The sequence below is a fragment of the Urocampus carinirostris genome, chromosome 5, assembly GCF_059441175.1.
Source record: "Urocampus carinirostris isolate Australia breed hairy pipefish chromosome 5, RoL_Ucar_1.0, whole genome shotgun sequence".
Classification (NCBI taxonomy): Eukaryota; Metazoa; Chordata; class Actinopteri; order Syngnathiformes; family Syngnathidae; genus Urocampus; species Urocampus carinirostris.
Window position 1 is genome coordinate 9522872 of NC_142353.1, and position 19433 is coordinate 9542304.

The 19433-nt window shown below is 38.2% G+C and overlaps 1 protein-coding gene across 1 annotated transcript in view; it reads right to left on the reverse strand.

The window, feature by feature from the left end:
• Nucleotides 1-17905, reverse strand: part of tango2 (transport and golgi organization 2 homolog (Drosophila)) — a 28469-nt gene extending 10564 nt beyond the window's left edge. The window contains exons 1-5 of the mRNA XM_088335594.1: nucleotides 17696-17905; nucleotides 16662-16782; nucleotides 7680-7768; nucleotides 1096-1215; nucleotides 877-994 (exon numbers count right to left, since the gene is read on the reverse strand). Coding sequence (XP_088191720.1) covers nucleotides 877-994; nucleotides 1096-1215; nucleotides 7680-7768; nucleotides 16662-16753 — 419 coding nt within the window. The 5' untranslated portion in view covers nucleotides 16754-16782; nucleotides 17696-17905. The remainder of the gene's footprint in view (nucleotides 1-876; nucleotides 995-1095; nucleotides 1216-7679; nucleotides 7769-16661; nucleotides 16783-17695) is intronic.
• Nucleotides 17906-19433: the final 1528 nt, after the last annotated feature.

A 19433-nucleotide genomic window follows, 5' to 3' on the forward strand; every position in this document is an offset into this window, starting at 1 on the left:
ATACAAAGTAAACACTAGGTAACATGTTGAAAATTTGTCTGGAAAGTGCATGACAGTAACGACGCCCCCAGCCTGTAAACTAGTCCAGAAAGTCTATGACGACCACGACGCATCTTCCCAACTCTGCCAGCTAGTCAATGCAGGCGTTGACATGCTTCAGGTCAGACGCTGGTCCGCTGACTCATCTCAGATCGTCCTTCTTCGTATCACCACCATGCTTAGATGTTGGCCTAGCTGTTAGCTTTCCCTACTGACGGCGCCTCAGTCAATTCCCGGACGTGCTAAAAATCCAGGCAGCACCCGCTGGCGATCAGCTTTTCTGTGCACTTTTCTGACTTTCCTTATTGCCCGATTTAATGAATGAATGCATTTTAAATGTGATCATTTGTGCAGGGGCTGTTTGACTGACTGACAGCTGACACCAGCCTATCAAATTCGCGCACACACGTCTTGCAAACTTTGCCTCGCCTCTATTGGTTGGTGGCATTAAAACCTGCTTCTGAATGGCTAGCGCAGTTATTCCACGAATAGTGACAATTCTTGTTGAACAAACACTCCATCACTCAAATAACAAACTGGAATTATAAATTGTTAAAAAGAAACCACAGTGTTTTGCAGTTGCCCTATCGCACTATGTGACATTGCGATTAGATTTCGGTTAAGTCAAATATTGTGGTCAAATATTATAGAGTGTCCCTTTGAAACTAGTGAAATGGTGCCTTTCACCTGGAATGGGTCCATCTGTATTTTTATTAATGGCACCATAAAACTTGAAGATAATTGGCATTTATCTTTAAAAAGACAGCAAGCACACCATACTGTATGTCACCCTGCCCCAAACATTTCAGCTTTCAAAGATGAGCAAAGTTTACATACCTGAACTCTGCTGTGAGAAGGTTGAAACCATTATACAGATGACTTTCTTTTGCTACCTTCTTTAGGTAAGAGTAGCAGTCCAAATCCTTGTCCGCAAGGTAGTTGGAAACAAGGGAACCTAAGAAACGACAAAAATCAATTGAAATATTATGACATCACTCGAAAAATTAGACAGTACAAAAAAGAAGGACGTACGAAAACAGGCAAAATAAAGATTACCTCTTCCTTGAGCATCCGGATTTAGTCGTCCTTCTATGTAGTTTGTGATGGCTGCTAGCTTCCCATTCTTGGTGACCCCTAGCCATGATCCACCTTCTTTACCATATTCCAGGTCTAGACCTAGTATGTGATATATTAGTGGAAGAATCATCTATATAAAAGTTAAACCGGCGTTTAATAAATAAAAATATTGGTGCTATAGTTAGACTATTTCTTAAAGTTTTCACCCATTATTTAATTATAAGGTGTTTTAATTATGTTAAGGGAGCGACATGCATTAGATTACACCACAAAATAAAGGCAAATATACTGAGTATTCAGGAACTGTAACGCGCACCTAAAGCCCCAAATTGACCAGAAATGTGAAAGTCCGCCATATAGTACTGTGCGCCTTCTATACAAGAAAATACAGTGGATAAAATTTGAAATGCATAGTTTAAATTAAATGATACTGCATACAGAACTGTTCCGCCTTTGATAAACAAATGGAGTGAACTTCAAATGCCCTCTTGTCGTTATATTCTAACTGTTTATTGCGAAAAGAAAACAAAAGACAAGCAGATAACCTCCAACGGCAGCTCAGATGCAAACTTTCTAACGCTCATTACAAATTTTATTTTGTTGGTGCTTTGGACAATTGTTGTCCATAAGTGGAAAACATTAAGTTTACTTGAACGAAGATTTTGCTTTATAGTAACATTTACTGCAAAACTACATATTCCTGTTTGAATTGTTGCAATAATGTTTTTGATGAGTTTGAAATGTATCGGCGGAAAGCTAACAGGACTTTTTTAAACTTTGTTTTTTGTATCGTTTTTGGCCTACATCAACCTTATAAGGGTAACGGTTGAGGCCTTTTTTGATTTAGGCTTTATTGAGGCACAGCGCCTACATAAAAAAACAACATCAACAAATTACCAAACAGTGACGACAAAATATTTGCACAAAAAACAGAGGTAAAATACAATAATATATATATAAACATCTGCCCAAAGGGACTAGGCTAAAGCCGAAGCTTTTAAATGCCTAGCCCTATCCGATTCTTTGCCCTTGCAGAGAAGAGCTATTCAAAATCATAGCCATAACGTAGCACCATTGCCCGCATGACAATTCAAACTTACAATTTCAACACAATAATATACCAAAAATGGTAGGGATAGGTACTTACAATGATCATGACAAAACACTAACAATGTTAAGCACAAAATACCCAGGACAAAATACCAAGAATGTTAGGGACAAAATACCAACAATGGTAAGAGAACAGACATTCTTTACAGAGCCCGATAAGACCCTTGCAGTGCATACTGTGACCAGACTGACTGTAGAGTGGTTTAAACCTGTGAACATTTTTACATCGTTTCAGTTGTAAACTCAAGATGATTTCGGAATTTCACACCACCTACAGAGACTAGAACCGGTACATGTTGTTTGAATTCAAAGTATTTCCAATTCTCCATAACCTATCAAATTATAAGGCCTTTCTTGAATTTGGAGTTTCCAGGGAATTTTGTTATGATTTATGACTCCACAGGAATTTATTTTCACTCACATTTTCAATTGGTGCATCATCAATCAGAATAGGTAATTCTTTGAACTTTTTTTGTTTTTTTTAAAAAACAAACATTAAGTCAAGTCACGTTTATTTGTACAGCCCTTAATCACGAAATGTCTCAGAGGACTGCAAAAGCCACATTTGCACCATCCCCTGATCTGAAATAGGAATGAGGGCAAGGAAAACCTCAAATACCTCAGCATGAGGAAAATAAGAAACTTTGAGAAGTGGTTATCTCCCTTCTACTTTATTTTGGTCTTACTTACATTTAATAATAATTTGTTTATTTCCATCTATTTTTGAAATTCAATTCCATATTGACAGTCGTTTCGACAATGACATAATATTTGCAGAAAATGATCCATAAATGTTCTATAAAATTTGAAATTTGAAAAAGTGACACTGGATAATTTCTCACGGCACACCTGACGATCTCTCACGGCACAGTGGTTGAAAATCACTGGCCTAGGGATCCCATACTGACCTCCACTTATCATTTGATGTTTTTGAAGGAATTTTTTTAGTCTTGAATTAAAAAGCTTTTCTAGAATTTAGGTAAAATAGGGCAGGAAAAAACTGGTCTGTAGTTGCTAAATGTGTGTTTGTTACTTTTGCACAGTGGTATTACTTTACCATTTTTTGGTTGAAAAAAAAAAAAAAGACTAAAATGATAAGTTACAGATGTAAGTTAATGGCGTAACGATATTTGAAATGACCTATTTAACTATTAACATGTAATACCAGGGCAGCATGGCGCCACAGTTCTGAGGTCATGGTTTCAAATCCAGCTACCAACCTTCCTGTGCAGAGTTTGCATGTTCTCCCCCGTGCTTGCGTGGGTTTCCTCCCATATTCCAAAAACATGCATGTCAGGTTAATTGGCCGGTCCAAATTGTCCCTAGGAGTGAATGAGCCCAGCGACTGGCTGGCAACCAGTTCAGGATGTCCCCTGCCCACTGCCCGAAGATGGCTGGGACCCCGCGACCCTACTGAGGATAAGCGGTGCTGATAATGGATGGATGTTAATACCAAGGTATTTATTATTATTTATGCAACTCTAGCTCTTACAATAGTTCTAATTCCATGCACCTTATACTAAATTGCGCTTTACATACATAAAATTAATTACAAAATAATATTATACTACCCTGAGAACGCCTGATTTCGGAAGCAAAGCAGGGTCGGGCCTAGTAAGTACTGGGATGGGATTTTGCCCGGTAGTACCAGGTGTTGTAAGCTTGAGGGGGCACGGCACCTCAGTGGTTAGCGCATCTGCGGCATAGTTCTGAGGTCATGGGTTCAAATCAAGCTACTAGCCTTCCTGTGCAGAGTTTGCATGTTCTGCCCGTGCTTGCGTGGGTTTCTTTCAAGTACTCCTGTTTTTCTTCCACATTCCAAAAACATGCATGTCATGGTAATTGGCCGGTCCAAATTGTTCCTAGGTAAAAATGAGCAAGCGAGTTGTCTCCCCTGGGACTGGCTGGCAACCAGTTCAGGGTGAGGATAGCTGGAATGGGCTCCAGCAGCCCCGCAACCCTAAAAAGGATAAGTGGTGCAGATAATGGATGGACTATTTTTAAAGGTTGCGTCTTAGAATCCAAAGCGCCTTTTTGTGTTTAAGAAACGGTAAATCCCTATTAAAAAAAGTCATGTTATGAAAGCATGTATATTGTCATGGTCCATTTCCTGACTTGACCTCAAAGGAAAGGAAGGCCATTTAAGTGTACTGCATTTGCTGGTGATTTATAGACAGGCCACTTCAACTGGGAGGGACCAGGATAGAGCCAAATTATCTTACTGCTCAGAAAGCTAATCCCAGTGGGAGCGCTATTGCACTCCCTGTCCTGTTTCCTCAAAGAACCCCGTCACAATCCCCCCTTCCCCCACAGAGAAAGCAGTACCATTTATTTCTGTCACATCGTATACAATCAGAGATCAATTAAAGTCCCACAGTCCAGACCCTATACAAAGGGTCGAGGATGGAAAAAAGCAAAAGGATGATTGATTTCTCCTGCCACAGGGTCATAATGTATATTGAATATTAGTCAATTAGATGTACTGTAGTCTACTGCAGATGGGGACATTCTACAACAGAGTGGAGGATTAAATCCTTGGGGGCAAGAAAGTCAATGCCCTCATTACTTAAATCAATTTAGCGTTGAATAGAGTTTTAGTCAGTAAGAGGTCAAATTTTGTATATTTGTTGGGAGTGTCCCAATAAATCTTTTTACTTGCGATATTAAACCAAAATACCAGCATAAGGTATTTTCCCTTTATCACCATATAATATCAGATTATATATTGGTAAAATTAAAAAATAGGGATGCTCTATTATTACCTTTCATTTCTTTGAATAGAATTGGAAAATACATTCTTTGAATTTGGAAAATCCTGGTTATCAAAGTCAGGTTATCCTTGTTAACATTAGTTTTACTCCTTGTTTTCTCAAATTCGGTTTATACATGCAAATGGAAAAATCTAATTGCTTTGGACAAACTTGTTTTGATCACCGAGTCTATGAATACTAAATTCAGGCACTACTGGCGAGAAAAATAGAAGTAGAAACTAAAATGGGCTCTAGTTAGGGCTGTATGATTAACCAACATCTAATCAATATTGCAATGTGACGTAGTGCATTGTGTAATCGCAAGACACTGCAATTTTTTTAGAGGATTTAAAGTTTCCCTTTGTTTTTTGAGTGATGGAGCGGTTGGCCAACCAGAATTCTCATAGTTAGGGTTTTGACATCGCCGGCCAATCACAGGTAAGGTTTAACCGCACTAGCCAATAAAGACAAGACAAAGTTTGTTACACTCCAAGTACCTACGTGTGAGAAAACAGCAACTATAACAAAGCTCCCCAGAAGAGTGCGCTGTTTACTTAAGTTTAAATCATGTCACTAGTACTAACGCTTGGATGCATAAGAGAAGACAAAAATTATCAATGGGTTGTTATTCTTCAAAATATTAAAAATTACAAAACATTGTAATATTGTCATATTACAGGTATTTCTCATAAAATATATTTAAAACATGATGCCAAAGGTATTTCTATGTTTTTCCCCATTACATTTTGACCCCACTCATGGAAGAGTGTATTAGGACTGCGACTAACGATTATTTATTATATAACGATTATAACCCATTAACATTTCGATGGCGGGCCATCAGACTTTTGGTTAATATAGTCATGTCTTCACTATGCCACCTGTCACTGAGATACGTCATGCCACATATAATTTGAAGGCTTAAACAAGATACCCAAAACCCATCAGGCAGGTATAACTCACCCAAAAGTCTTGTAATATTCCACTCGTCAAGGTATTCCCCGATAACATGTGTTCTGGCTGTATTCAGTCGAGTGAATCCAACAGTGTAAAAGGTTTACTCCAAAACACACAATAATGCGGACAAATAAAAATGAAACCCTGCCAAAAAGCATTCCGGATTTGTTTGACGATCATTGTAGTAATCAGTCTGTTTGGCTCAAAACTCCCCTTTGAAGAAAACAGACTCGTCAGATGACTTCTGGTATAGCCGTTATTCTGTGACCTTTTGTTTGACACCAGTTTTGGCTAATAATTGCAAGTTTTTTTTCACAGTCCTAAGCCAGTGACAACCTATGAGAGCTTCTGTTGAAAAAAAACCTAAGAAACCTCATAACCAAATCGGCTTCAAAAACCTTTAGTCAATAGTGACCAATTCAAATGTGGATGACACATTGGTTAGCTAATTTTACGATCTGTATTGAAATCAGAGCTGAAAATAAACATGCGCAAATACAACCCATGATCCATCTTTACATGCAGGTATTGAGCGCAAGTGTATACAATCATGGATTGAGTTCTAAAGAGAAAGGTCAAACATTTACATCTATTACACAATGTCTAAAAATTGTATTGCCTCTTGTATATTAGGACCAATATTGATATCTCAGCTAAAACCGAAAAAATCAGATGTTACTCTTTGAGGGTTATATGGAATCGATAGCAGGATTGGATTTGGACACTCTTAATATTTGAAAAAGGCTCAAACGATGTGGGGGCAAGACCGACCAAATTTACTTTTTATTTGGCATAGCCTTCATCTACTAACACAATCACTGTTTGCTAGAGCCGGTCCCAGCCATTTTTTGGGCAGTGGGCAGAAGACACCCTGCACTGGTTTCCAGCTAGTTACAGGGCACACAGAGACAGAAAACTCACTCGCTTACACACAGGGACAATTTGGACCAGCCAATCAACCTGATATGCCTGTTTTTGGAATGTGGGAGGAAACCTAATGTAAAATGAAAGAGCTTAGCCATTCATTCACGCAACAGGATTCCAGATACATTGGTTTATTGTATGTCTTTACATGGCTTAACATCATTGGAATACTGGCAATATTGTGTTTTGGAATAATGTCTGCATACACATAGTCTTTTATACTTTTTCAGATGATATTGGCAAAAAAAAAGATATACATTTAGGTCATAAAAATGAGAATTGAAGTATATTTGACATTAAAAAGCCTTACAACAAAATGTAACTATATAAAACATGAATTCTTATGAGTGAAAAAAAAAAATTTGCCTTTCGGTTTTAGGTTTCCTTTCTTTTTGCAAGAATCTTTAGGGATTTGTAACCTTTATCGAAATTACTTACCAACAAGTTAGTCATGCACATGGTACATATTCATTGAATATAAGGAAAAATAATACACTTCAAAACAAATACAATGAGTTTACTGTAGAAAAAATGTTTATTAACAAACCATTATGCTGTGATGTAAAAAGCTGTATTTGCAATACCCTGAGAGGTGTTTCGCACAAGGTCGAAATCGAATACTGAATCTTAAATACGAGTGCCAAAAAAACAACAAAAAAAAAAAAACAGATCCAAATAAACATCTGATCTGTTTATGTGGCTCCATAGGTTTTTACGAATCCAACAAATTTCTATTATTCCTTAAGTATGACCCACTGGATTATAGTCCATTGGCTGCAGAGCTCTACACGAGTTTCTAGGTTCAGATTTAAAATGACTTACCACTGAGAATGTCACTATTGGTCCCCCAGTAGTCTGCAGCCTTGGATGGTCTGTTGTACTGCTCATCTCTGTTTGCAGCCAAAATTAGCCTTGAGAAAGAGTGGGTCATCTCGTTAGTATCGTTGCTGATTCAGGCTGTCATTTGTATCAATTTCTACAGTGAACATACAAGTGCATCATCACTGACCCGATCCCCAAGAGATATTCACTCCCCCCTAAACCATAACTGTGTATCCAACGTTTGCGTGTCGGGAGAATTCTGCAGTTGAGTTGTTAATGAGTAATTGAGAGAAAGCTGCAATTTAAAGAACCTAAAATATAACACACTACCCCATAGCAAGACTGCTATAATCTCACTCAATTAAAATCACACAGAAAGGCTTGCATGAAATGATCTAGAATTTTCCAACAAAAATTAGTGGAACAATCTCACAAAGCATTTTATGTACCTGTTCTACTAACAGTAAGAAAAAAAAACAATTACCCCTTCAAAAACATTTTGTGATGTATGGATTAAAAGTTGATTATTAAAAGCGTTGGCATTGACGTAGATTATCAATTCATCTATCAGCACGTCGGATCAATGAAAATAAGAGCGCATGCTTGTAGTATCACTTTGGTCTGGCAGAGGGCGCCCTGACACCGTATTTCGATGCACCAGGATATAGAGCCAAATCCAAATCTATCTAATCTAAATTTATGTAGAAATCCCGATTTGTGTGTTTGTGTATTCTTATGTGGCTTATAGGCTGCAAAACGGTTGAACCGATTTTCGCGAAAAATTAGTTATACTCTAAGCCTCTGAGAGTGTTATGAACTAGGTTTTTATGTGTCCCACCTCACAAGGCAGGCTTTACTGGGTGGGCTGACAAATCCTTTCCTATTGGACGAGAGTGTGAACCACGGTTATCCCCCAGTACATGCCCTACAATCAATTGGCTCCTGGGAGTGGTCACATCACCAAGCTAGGAAGAGAGAGCACCAAAACTTCCAAAACTCTGGCCATTGGCCAAATCTTTTCTGGTAAAGTAGGGAAGTTTGATTTGTTTGGAGTGAAGAGAAGTAAGGACTGGATGGAACCCTGACATTTCAGGGAGCGCTGGAAAGCAGGCCTGATTTGATTTTAACTGCTTGCCCTCTCTTCCACCAATCACAGGAAGCTTACCTCCGATCGGAGACTAAACTTTTGTTTTTTTAGACCTCAAACCCCATTTCCCTAAATCGTGTTTATTACTCAATAAACCTCCTTCAATTGAAATCTCGAAAGCTATCTTTTTGTTGTGTGTTTCCAAGTGTAAAACCTGCCTTTGATTTCGCCAGGTTGCCCCATCGTGTACAAATGGCTTTTGATCTGCATGTAGCTCTTTGGCACTCCCAAGTGGCTCCTTGGCCCTTTTTTTAACAAACCACAGCCCCAACAACCTCGCCCTGGGAGACTGCCAACTGTTTAATTTATATAGCACTGTTAAGATACCGAAATTCAACTAGTAGCATGATATAAAAACAATGTAAAATAAGATGCAAAAATTGTACTTATGAGTTAATTAAGACTTATATTGGACCAAAAAAACTCCATAAAATGTACAATTAATGAATTTGTCTTACTTAAGCCATTTGTACTTAGATTTTGGGCAATGCATATGAGAGCATATTTGATTAAAGAAAAAAGCTACTGGGATTGTGCATAACGCTGGGTATAAAGAACATACAGTTTTATAAAATCCAACATGTTAAATTTTGAAGATATAGTGTAACTTAAATCCCCATTATTAGTAAACAAAGCAAGTAAGCAACAAATATTCAACAGTTGATTCTCTACAGAGAAGACACCAATCTTTTTACGGGAATCAAAACTTCAAGTTCCAATACTCTTCTAGCACAGCATTGGAAAACCATTGTGCCACCCAAAAGGCTATTTATTTATGGGACGATTTAAATGGTAACCTTAAAGTCCCTTATTTACATTAGTTTAAAAAAAAAACATAATTCAAGTATTTTGGATAAATATACTAAAGAAGATGAATATAACAAGACTTTGGGTATTACACTGTATGTTATACGAGTAACGAGCAATTCTATTACAAGTTTGTAATGTAATTTGTTTTCCAATATTTTCCAATTTTTTGTTTTGATTTTGAATAAGTCTTCCCTGTAAGAAAAAAAAGGCACAAGGGTAGGCAATTAAAAGCTTTGACTTCAGCCTACTCCCTTTGCGCACATGTTTAAGTACTGTTTTATTGTAATAAATAAAAAGCCACAAACATCAGATGTTGCCACTCTTTTTTTGCACTTCGTAAAAGTACAATACATATTTGCATGTGTGTAGAATACATTTATATGGATTTCTGTTTATTGTTAAGCTATTTAAAAACGCTTGGATTATTAATTGTTTTATATTATAGATTATGTTGTTTTGTGAGTTATTTTTTTATCCGCCTGAAACTTCTATATTTGAATAAAAAAGGAAATTAAAAATGTGTTTTAAAAAAATCATCTGATTCATTGATTAATCAAAAGAATAATCGACAAATTCATCAATTATTAAAATCCTCACTAGCTGCAGACCTAAAATTTAGCCACAGTTCCACTATATATGACAAGTCAGTAACATTAAATGTCACTTTGTTTTTCACTGCTTTTAGAATTCTCACTTGACTACTTTCTTGTTTTGACTAGATCCTGGCTTATTCAGGCACTCATGCATATGAGCACCAAAACATTTTGCAGTAAAAAAAAAAAAAAACAGGGCCACAGTTGACCAGCCATTACCTTCAATATGTCTGCACTCAAGTTATCAAGATTTTTCACACTTACTGAGGGACTAAATAATAATAATATAATAATAATTTCCTTGTATTGTCATTCTGTGTAACAATGTACACAGAACGAAATGTCGATTGCACCTGACCCGTTGTAGCGAGCCGATGCAGCCAACAGAGGGCGCCGCCGACCACTTTTTAAGTCTTAGGAATGACTCGGCCGGGGCGCGAACCACCGACCTCCCAGTCTCAAAGCGGGCGCCTTACCATCTAGGCTACTGAGCTGGTAAATAGCCTTATAAATATAAATGTATTCTGTTTTTAATATCCGGAGGAGATTGCATAGGATGCCAGTACTTTATTTTGACTATAATACCTCACTGCTGTTCATTATTTCGACTATTACCATTATTGTCACTACTTGCCAATAATGTTGCAGTTCTTTGGTTTCACACCCTTTGGAGTGGATCTGCTTTTTGTAACCAAGATTTAATACAAAGAAAGGGCTTATGGGAGGGCTTTTAGAAAAGTTTGAAATTTCTTATCGGAGGTTTAGGTCCTCTCATGTTCTCCTTGCACATTGCAAATTGTCGTTTTTCAGTATTTACTAAATTACATAGACTTATTTTAGTAGTATAGAAATTTCAAAAATAGGCATTGGTGTCTTCTGTTTATTTCTTATTATTTAAAAAATTACAAACAGCTGAAGTCACTTTTTTTGAGCTTCTGGTCATAATAACAGATAAGAAGCTGATTTAGTTAATTTCGACAGGTCGTTTTCCAACTGTGTTTTTTCCAGGCAATTATGAAGGAATACGGAAAGGAAGAACCAAGTAGTAAAATAATAGTTTTCTGGGAATTTTAAAGCAAAAGATCAAGACTGGTTCTTCAAATTAACGATTCTTGGTCCGGTTGAAAGTGGAAAGAATGTAAAGGGTTAATATTTCAATACCTTGTGTTTGTAATTAAAATTTATAGCAGTAACACGAACATGACTTATGGCGACATGTTCGTTTTTATTCTCCAGCTGTTAAGATGTCCACGGCACAGATAGACAAAATTACATTTTTTTCACAGCCTCCAAGTGCCAGTAACACTCATACCACTAATGTAATGATATAAAATAATGCAACTTATATCTGGCTTTGCCCGCGACCCTACTGAGGATAAGTGGTGCAGCTAATGAGATGAGATGAGATATCTCGCTTTGATATTGGTTGCTTTTATTTTGTTAAAGGAAATTACCCTCATGAAACCAGAGTACACATTAATCTTGTGGCAAAACGGACAAGAAGAATATCTTGCTTAGGCTCAAGAGATCGCCACAAACTCATCTAAAAAAGGTCAACCCATACTGTATGCATCAAAGGCTAATCATGTTAGCTTGTTGGCGCCGCATATGTGAGCCTCTGCTGCTCCAGAAACCCAATTTTAATGATGCCACACACAAGATTAAGTGTCATCAGACCCTGTGGGCAAAATCATATTAAAGCAGAGACAAACACCGAAATTACGGTTCACATCAGGGGGGAAATAAGGACTTTTTCTTTTCTCTTTAGCAAACAGAACAAAAATGAAATGTCAATATCCTAGAAAGCTCTGGCAATGTTTGAGGTTGACACGAGTCAATTGATATGATTCATCTTATTTTCATTATTCAGTGTCAAGTCAAGTCACATTTATTTGTTCAGCCCTTAATCACATAGAGCAGGGGTGTCAAAGTCAAATGGATGGAGGACTAAATCAAAAATTTGACTAGAAGCCAGGGGCCAGACTGATGGAATGTTGACACTTTTTCAAATGCCGCATATATTCTAGTGAAGCTAATTAAAGGTACGGAAAACCCCCAAAATACCTTGAAGTATTATATCAGATAAATAAAGCAATATTTCTTGGGGCTCTCGTGACAATATTGACCTTACAACAGGCACAAAAAGAACAATTCCCTTAATATGAAAATCCCCATAACATGAAAGAAGCAGCTAATACTAGTTGCTAATATTGTGCTAGTCGCAGCTAATGACCCCGAAAGCTAGTCATAGTGTCTGAGATGTCATCTGTTAAAGACACGGCACTTGCTAATGTAAGAAAGTCGACCCCTAAAGCAATGCTAGAAGATACAAATACTAAATTATTGTGCAGTGTATTTTTTCCAGGCAGCTAGACACAATTATTTATTTTGTCACCATCAATAGCCTATGGTTTCTATTTTGGCAAAAGCTAAATTTACTTCCAAGAAAGAAAAAAAATTGTAGCACTGTCTCGTGGGCCACAACTGGTCCCCGGGCCTTGACTTTTACATGTGACATAGAGTCTCAAAGGGATGCACAGGCCCACAATTGCGGTAGTTACAAGATCCACTGATCTGTTCTGTGGATATGAATTGCTTAGTTACATTGGAAAATTGTTTTTTATCGTTGAATCACCATTCTTTGCCCTTAAAGTCATTAAAAAAAAATCATCCATGTGACCAAGTTGGAATCAATCCAGTACTGTTCAGATTTTTGAAAAAATAGTCAAGCTATTCTCAATGATGAGTCATAAGGGTGTAAAACCTTTATATGTCCCTTGAGAACAAATTAGTATACAGAAGTGTTTAGAATAAGACATGAATACGGTTAGAACTGCGAGTCTATAAATAGCAGAGCTGTTACTGAATTGGGACACATACGATTTTTCACCTTTACTCGGGTTGATGTTTGAGTCAGTGCACAAACACCTCTGATCTGATCTCCTTAGGCAGGGTCAGAATCCCAAAGACAAGGACAGAGATGGACTTTTTCCAGGTAGGACGTGAGCTGGCTCTCAGCGTTTGGGGGATTAAAATAAAGCCTGGCTCCACATCAGACTCTAACTCGTACAGATGGCTTATTGTGCAACAGTGCACATGTCTCTAAAAGGTTAGAATTATACTGACATACAACACTGCTAACAAAAGAATTACCTGTATACCATAAAAACAAAGTATAAGACTTACATATACAATGTAACATGTCTGCTAAAGTCCAATGTCGATCTATTAAAAATACTTAAATCTATAACAGCATTTGTTTCTTTGGGCTGACCAACTAAACAAAGAATATCGGTTACGTCTGCTATTATATAGAAGTTTGGAGGTATTAGAATTACAATAGTCTTTACTGTCATTGATAAAAAAAGGTGGTGAACATCGCTTACGAGATTAAACGAGACACCCTTGGCTACAGATGTGATAAATAAAAATAAGAAAAAAAGAAGGTTCAGTATAAATAGGCAAAAAATATTCACAAGTTAGTGCTTGGAGACTAGCGCAAGTTGTGAGTGCATCAGATGGATAGAAAACAAATATTCAGATTCAGATTCAGATCTACTTTATTGTCATTCTAGTACACGTGTATACAGAACGAAATGTCGATGCATCTGACCCCCACAGTTTCCTTGAATGTACAGATATAAATAAAGTTGTATTGTAATTGGCTACGTATAGTATTTTACCATAGTGCCGATAGTGCAAGAAGAGTAGCTAACCAGATGTGCAAAATGGGCAGTCAGGTTAACAAGTCAGGTACACAGTAACATTAACACTGTAACAATAACGCCGTAATTACCATAGTGCAGAGAGCAATGTGCAATGAGTGGCAAGCTACTGTTGTGTCGTCAGCATACTTCACGATGTGGTTTGTGGCGGACCTAGGGACGCAGTCGTGTGTCATCAAGGTGAACAGCAAGGGGCTTAGGACGCAGCCTTGGGGGGAGCCCGTGCTGAGGTAGATGACATCTGAACTGTTCTGACCTATCCGCACTGATTGGGGTCTGTCACAGAGGAAGTCCAGCAGCCAGTTCCGCAGGGGGGTGTTGAAACCCAGGAGTCTCATTTTGTCTACCAGATGTTGTGGGATGATGGTGTTGAATGCTGAACTGAAGTCCAGGAACAGCATCCGCACATGGGTGTTCTTCTCCTCTAGATGTGTCAGGCTCTTCTCAGGGTCTTCCTCACGTCAGATGAGTCCAGGTGGAGTGCTCTTTCGTCCTGATTTGGAACCGCTTTCGCTGCAGTGGTGCCGTTTTGTGCCTCGAACCTTCCAAAGAATTTGTTGAGGTCATTCAGAAAGTCCATGCTAGTGTCCTGCACTGGGGCGGTGGTTGGCTTGTATTTGGTAATGGCCTGAATGCCTTTCCACATATCCCTGGTGTTGGTTTTGTTGAGGAAACGTTCCTGGATTTTTTGACTGTACGTTCGCTTTGCTAGTCTGATAGCACGGTTCAGGTTAGCCCTCGCTGATCTCAGCGCCTCCATGTCACCAGATTTAAAGACAAGGTTCCGTACTTTTAGTTGTTTGCGTATCTCAGCAGTCATCCAGGGCTTCTGATTGGCACGGGTGCATATAGTTTTGGTATTGCTGACGTCTTCTGCACATTTACTGATATAGGCTGACACAGAAATGGCGTACTCATCTATATTTATTTTGTTGTTGTAAGTGGCAGCCGATTTAAACATGTCCCAATCAGTGCAATCAAAGCAGTCCTGTAGTGCCTCCATTGCCCCCTCAGACCACACCCTCACCTGCTTCTCTGTAGGTTTTTCTCTGGTCAGCAGGGGCTTGTATGCTGGAATTAGCATAACAGAAAGGTGATCTGATGAGCCAAGGTGGGGGCGGGGGGCTGCTTTATATGCACCTTTGATGTTTGTGTATAACTTACTTTTTAGATTTAATAGTGTTATTCCTTGCCATCGTGTAGGTTTTAGATCAGGGGATGGTGTAATAATAGTCTGTGGTTTCCAATAATCTGTGCAGCCCTTTGAGACTCCTTGTGATTAAGGGCTATACAAATAAACATGACTTGACAATTTACCCTACTTATGATTGTTGATGGCAAGCTTCGTCCTATCCTTGCTGTCATTGGGAAATTGATGCAAAAAAATAATGGCAAAAGGAAGTATTTTTGTGTCAGAAAGTGGTGTTGAATTGTACTGCTGCAATAGACAGTATTTACTCTACATCATTGATAACCTATACCAACACGTTACATTGGGTATTTATGTATTATATTCCTATTACTGTATTATTGTTTTATTTTTAACACAAGGATACGGCTTGAAGTGTGAATTTCCCTACGGGGATGAATAAAGTGTCTATCTATCTATCTATCTATTTTGACGGTAAAAATCAAGATATTTTACAAGCATAGAATATATAGACTAGGATAACCACCCTAAAAAAAGCACACAAGACTTTTAAATAATATACAGTGTATCTTGCCTATGCATAAGAAAATGGGTATTCATATATTTCTTCTCGACTCGTATTGGAATTATGTTGTTGCTAAATATCATTGCACAACTTTTTTATAGTTTTAATGTTCTGCTGCGGGCAGCACGGCGGCGCAGTGGTTAGCGCGTGTGCGGCACAGTTCTAAGGTCTTGGGAACCTCCTGTGTGGGTTCAAATCCAGCTACCTTCCTGTGCGGAGTTTGTATGTTCTCCCCGTGCTTGCGTGGGTTTCCTTCCTTCCACATTCCAAAGACATGCATTTCAGGTGGATCGGCCGTTCTAAATTGTCCCTAGGTGTGAATGAGCGAGCGAGTTGTCTGTCCCTGTGTGCCCTGCAATTGCCTGGCAACCAGTTCTGGGTGTCCCCTGCCCACTGCCCGATGATTGCTGGGATGGGCTCCAGCACCCCCGCGACCCTACTGGGGATAAGCTGTGCAGCTAATGAGATGAGATGAGATGTACTGCTGCACTTAGGCCAGTCTCCTAACACTACCTTGTTAATATTTTTGTCTATCTATTCCGACATTCTTTTCATTCTATTTCCTCTTTTAATACTTTATTACCATTTTTACCGAGGAGTTCCATTTCTATTCTCAATGTAAACAATGTTTGCTACAATTTTATCAATGACAATATAGACGATTGTAATCATAAATATATAAAATATCTCACAAGACCATGCTGCCAATTCAGAAAAAAACAATAAGTTTAGCGTCACATGATAATGTAATAATTTGCACATTTTACCCTCTGTATTTTCAGAACACTGTTAAACTCAGATACATTAACCTTAATTACAGTATAACTTCACTTACTACCCATGAACTCTATTATTTTTTTTAAAAAAACATTGGAACTACAGTAGTTTGTTTGGAAAATACATTTTGACAACCCATGCATGTTGTTTAACGTTATCTATGGTGTGTAACAAAAAAGAAAGCCCTTTCCCTCGAAATTTAAATAGAAATTTACCTGTAGGCATTTTTCGATGCAGGCCGGGGATCAAATTTAATAAAAATGATACACATAGATGTGGTAAAGATTTGTGACACGCTTTTGCCCATTCACATACACCTGCAAATGCTGTTCATGTCTGCGAGAAAAAAAGAAGATAACAGTGTCAAGATATCACAAAAATTTAAGTATACAAGCGCACACTTATGACAACAATAATCTGATTGATGAACTGCAGTCACACATCAAGTGTTTTATCGTTTTTAACAACCTTTTCACATTGCAAATACAATGCAAGACTAGCCCTTGCGAAATTGTATTATTAAAAGGGACAGCGTTCATTATTTGACTTCAGTATGTCACTGTATTGATTTGGGCTACTGAAAAGGAGTGCTAAAAAGCACAAGGAAAATACGAATTACGGGGATGCAAAATGGCCCAACTGCGCCACTCGTCTTCATTTATTTTTGCCCAGCCTTTTTGAGGTTTTTGGGTACCCTTAGCAGCAAGATGACAGAAAATTGTGTCATCCCTCTGAGGCTCACGTTAGGTAAAATAAATGCAAAATTCTAGACCCAATATAATTTTTAAAAATGCGTGTTTATATTGTATTAATTTATTTATATACATATATTCGATTTTAATGTAATGAGTTCTTTTTGTAACCATTAAAAGGTGCTGAATAATACACACTGTCCCTTTAAAGATACGAGCTCTCGCTATCTAATAAACCAGGTAAATATGCCTTTACAATGTGATATAGAAAACAAAGTTAACTATATGTTCACAGTCGCAACTAAGAAGACACTGAAAGAAAGTACTGAACAGTACTGAAGCGAACAAATGAACGGTGTAGCCTGAGGACCACACCAGCGACACTTGAATGAAATTGTAAAATGTCGTTTGTGGCATACATTTGTAGACTGTGTTAATAGATTAGAACATTCAGCAACGCCGGCTAACGTTAGCGATATTTGACTCTACAACTGCGCACCAATACGGCGTTTTAAATGGCATCGAAATATACAAATAAAACCTGGTTAGTGACTCACCGATTGTGATTTTCTGAAGCAACTGCGTGTCCAAAGTTTATTTACTATAAAAATGTAGCTTCTCCCCTACCGGTTAGATTTAGGTTGCATTCTAATGGTGAGCTCGATTCAATCACCGCTTCATCCCGAATACACGAGTTGAGTGTGACGTGTTCAAACGGTATCCAATGTCACACACCTCGCCCACCGGTGTCGTGTTAAGAATAAACAAGCGCCATTTTTCTTTCGCGCGGCTTCATTGACGGTGATTGGCCAACACTGTCTCAATATTATCGCCAGCGGAATTATATTTCTGATTTGTGTAATTACCAAAATAAAAAGTAATTCTTTATGATTTCATATAAAGCTACGTTTATGTTGCAAAATGTTATCACTCATTCTCAAACTGCTTATTACACCCACATTCACGATGACCGAATAAATTGCCAAAAAGGTCAAATGGAATATACAGTATTACTTAAACAATTGTATTACAAGTAAATCACAATTAGAATAATACTGAGACAAACTTGTGTCTTTGTTGTCACATTTCCCTGTAGTGAATATGAAGATCATTAGAGAAACAGGAACATCATTTGCCTGCGTTGATGCATAAGTAGTAAGAATGCATCGAGAACCTTTTTACAGTGAATTGGGCTCAGTGAATATTGTGAGGATGTAGTAGATCTCAAAGAGATGTGTCTTGAATCAATACATTAATTCAGACAGGAAAAACTAAATTCTTATCCATTCCAGATGTAGTCTGTACAGCCTTTGGAGACTTCTTGTGATTAAGGGCTTTACTATTACATACACTTCTAATCAGTGCTAACTTGGCAGTCACTCAAACAGTGACTGTAGCCTTCAACCAGGAGAAGATGTCATCAGGTGGTATCCAACTGTCACTGGGCGTTTCGACCCCAAAACACAACACCCTCGAAGTAGCAGGCAGGCAGTGATGCCCGTCACTGCCCATCTTCTCCTGGTCCCCAGCTAAACTCCCCTCTCCTACTCCAGGGCCAGCAAGAGGCTCTCTTCGCGGCTTCACACACCCTTTGGGCAGCTGCCTCCCTCTCCCACTCATTCCCAGAGCTGTTAATGTGTCCCATACAGACTGCACCCTACCTCCACTGGGAATAGCCAGGTCTGCCATCCCTTGTCCCTGCACTGTTGGACCAGTTCTTGATATTTGGCATTTTTTATTTCATGGGCTTGCATCTTTCTTCCCACGGTACTTGTTCACCTGATCTGAACCCCATAGAGAACCTGTGGTCCCTCATCAAATGTGAGATTTACAAGGAGGGAAAACAGTACACCTCTCTGAACAGTGTCTGGGACGCTGTGGTTGCTGCTGCACGCAATGTTGATCGTGAACAGATCAAAGCACTGACAGAATCCATGGATGGCAGGCTTTTGAGTGTCCTTGCAAAGAAAGGTGGCTATATTGGTCACTGATTTGTTTTTGTTTTGTTTTTGAATGTCAGAAATGTATATTTGTGAATGTTGAGCTGTTATATTGGTTTCCCTGATGAAAATAAATAATTGAAATGGGTATACATTTGTTTTTTGTTAAGTTGCCTAATAATTATGCACAGTAATAGTCACCTGCACACACAGATATCCTCCTAACATAGCTAAAACTAAAAAAGCCCCACTCCAACTTCCAAAATATTCAGCTTTGATATTAATGAGACTTTTGGGTTCATTAAGAACATGGTTGTTGTTCAATAATAAAATGAATCCTCAAAAATACAACTTG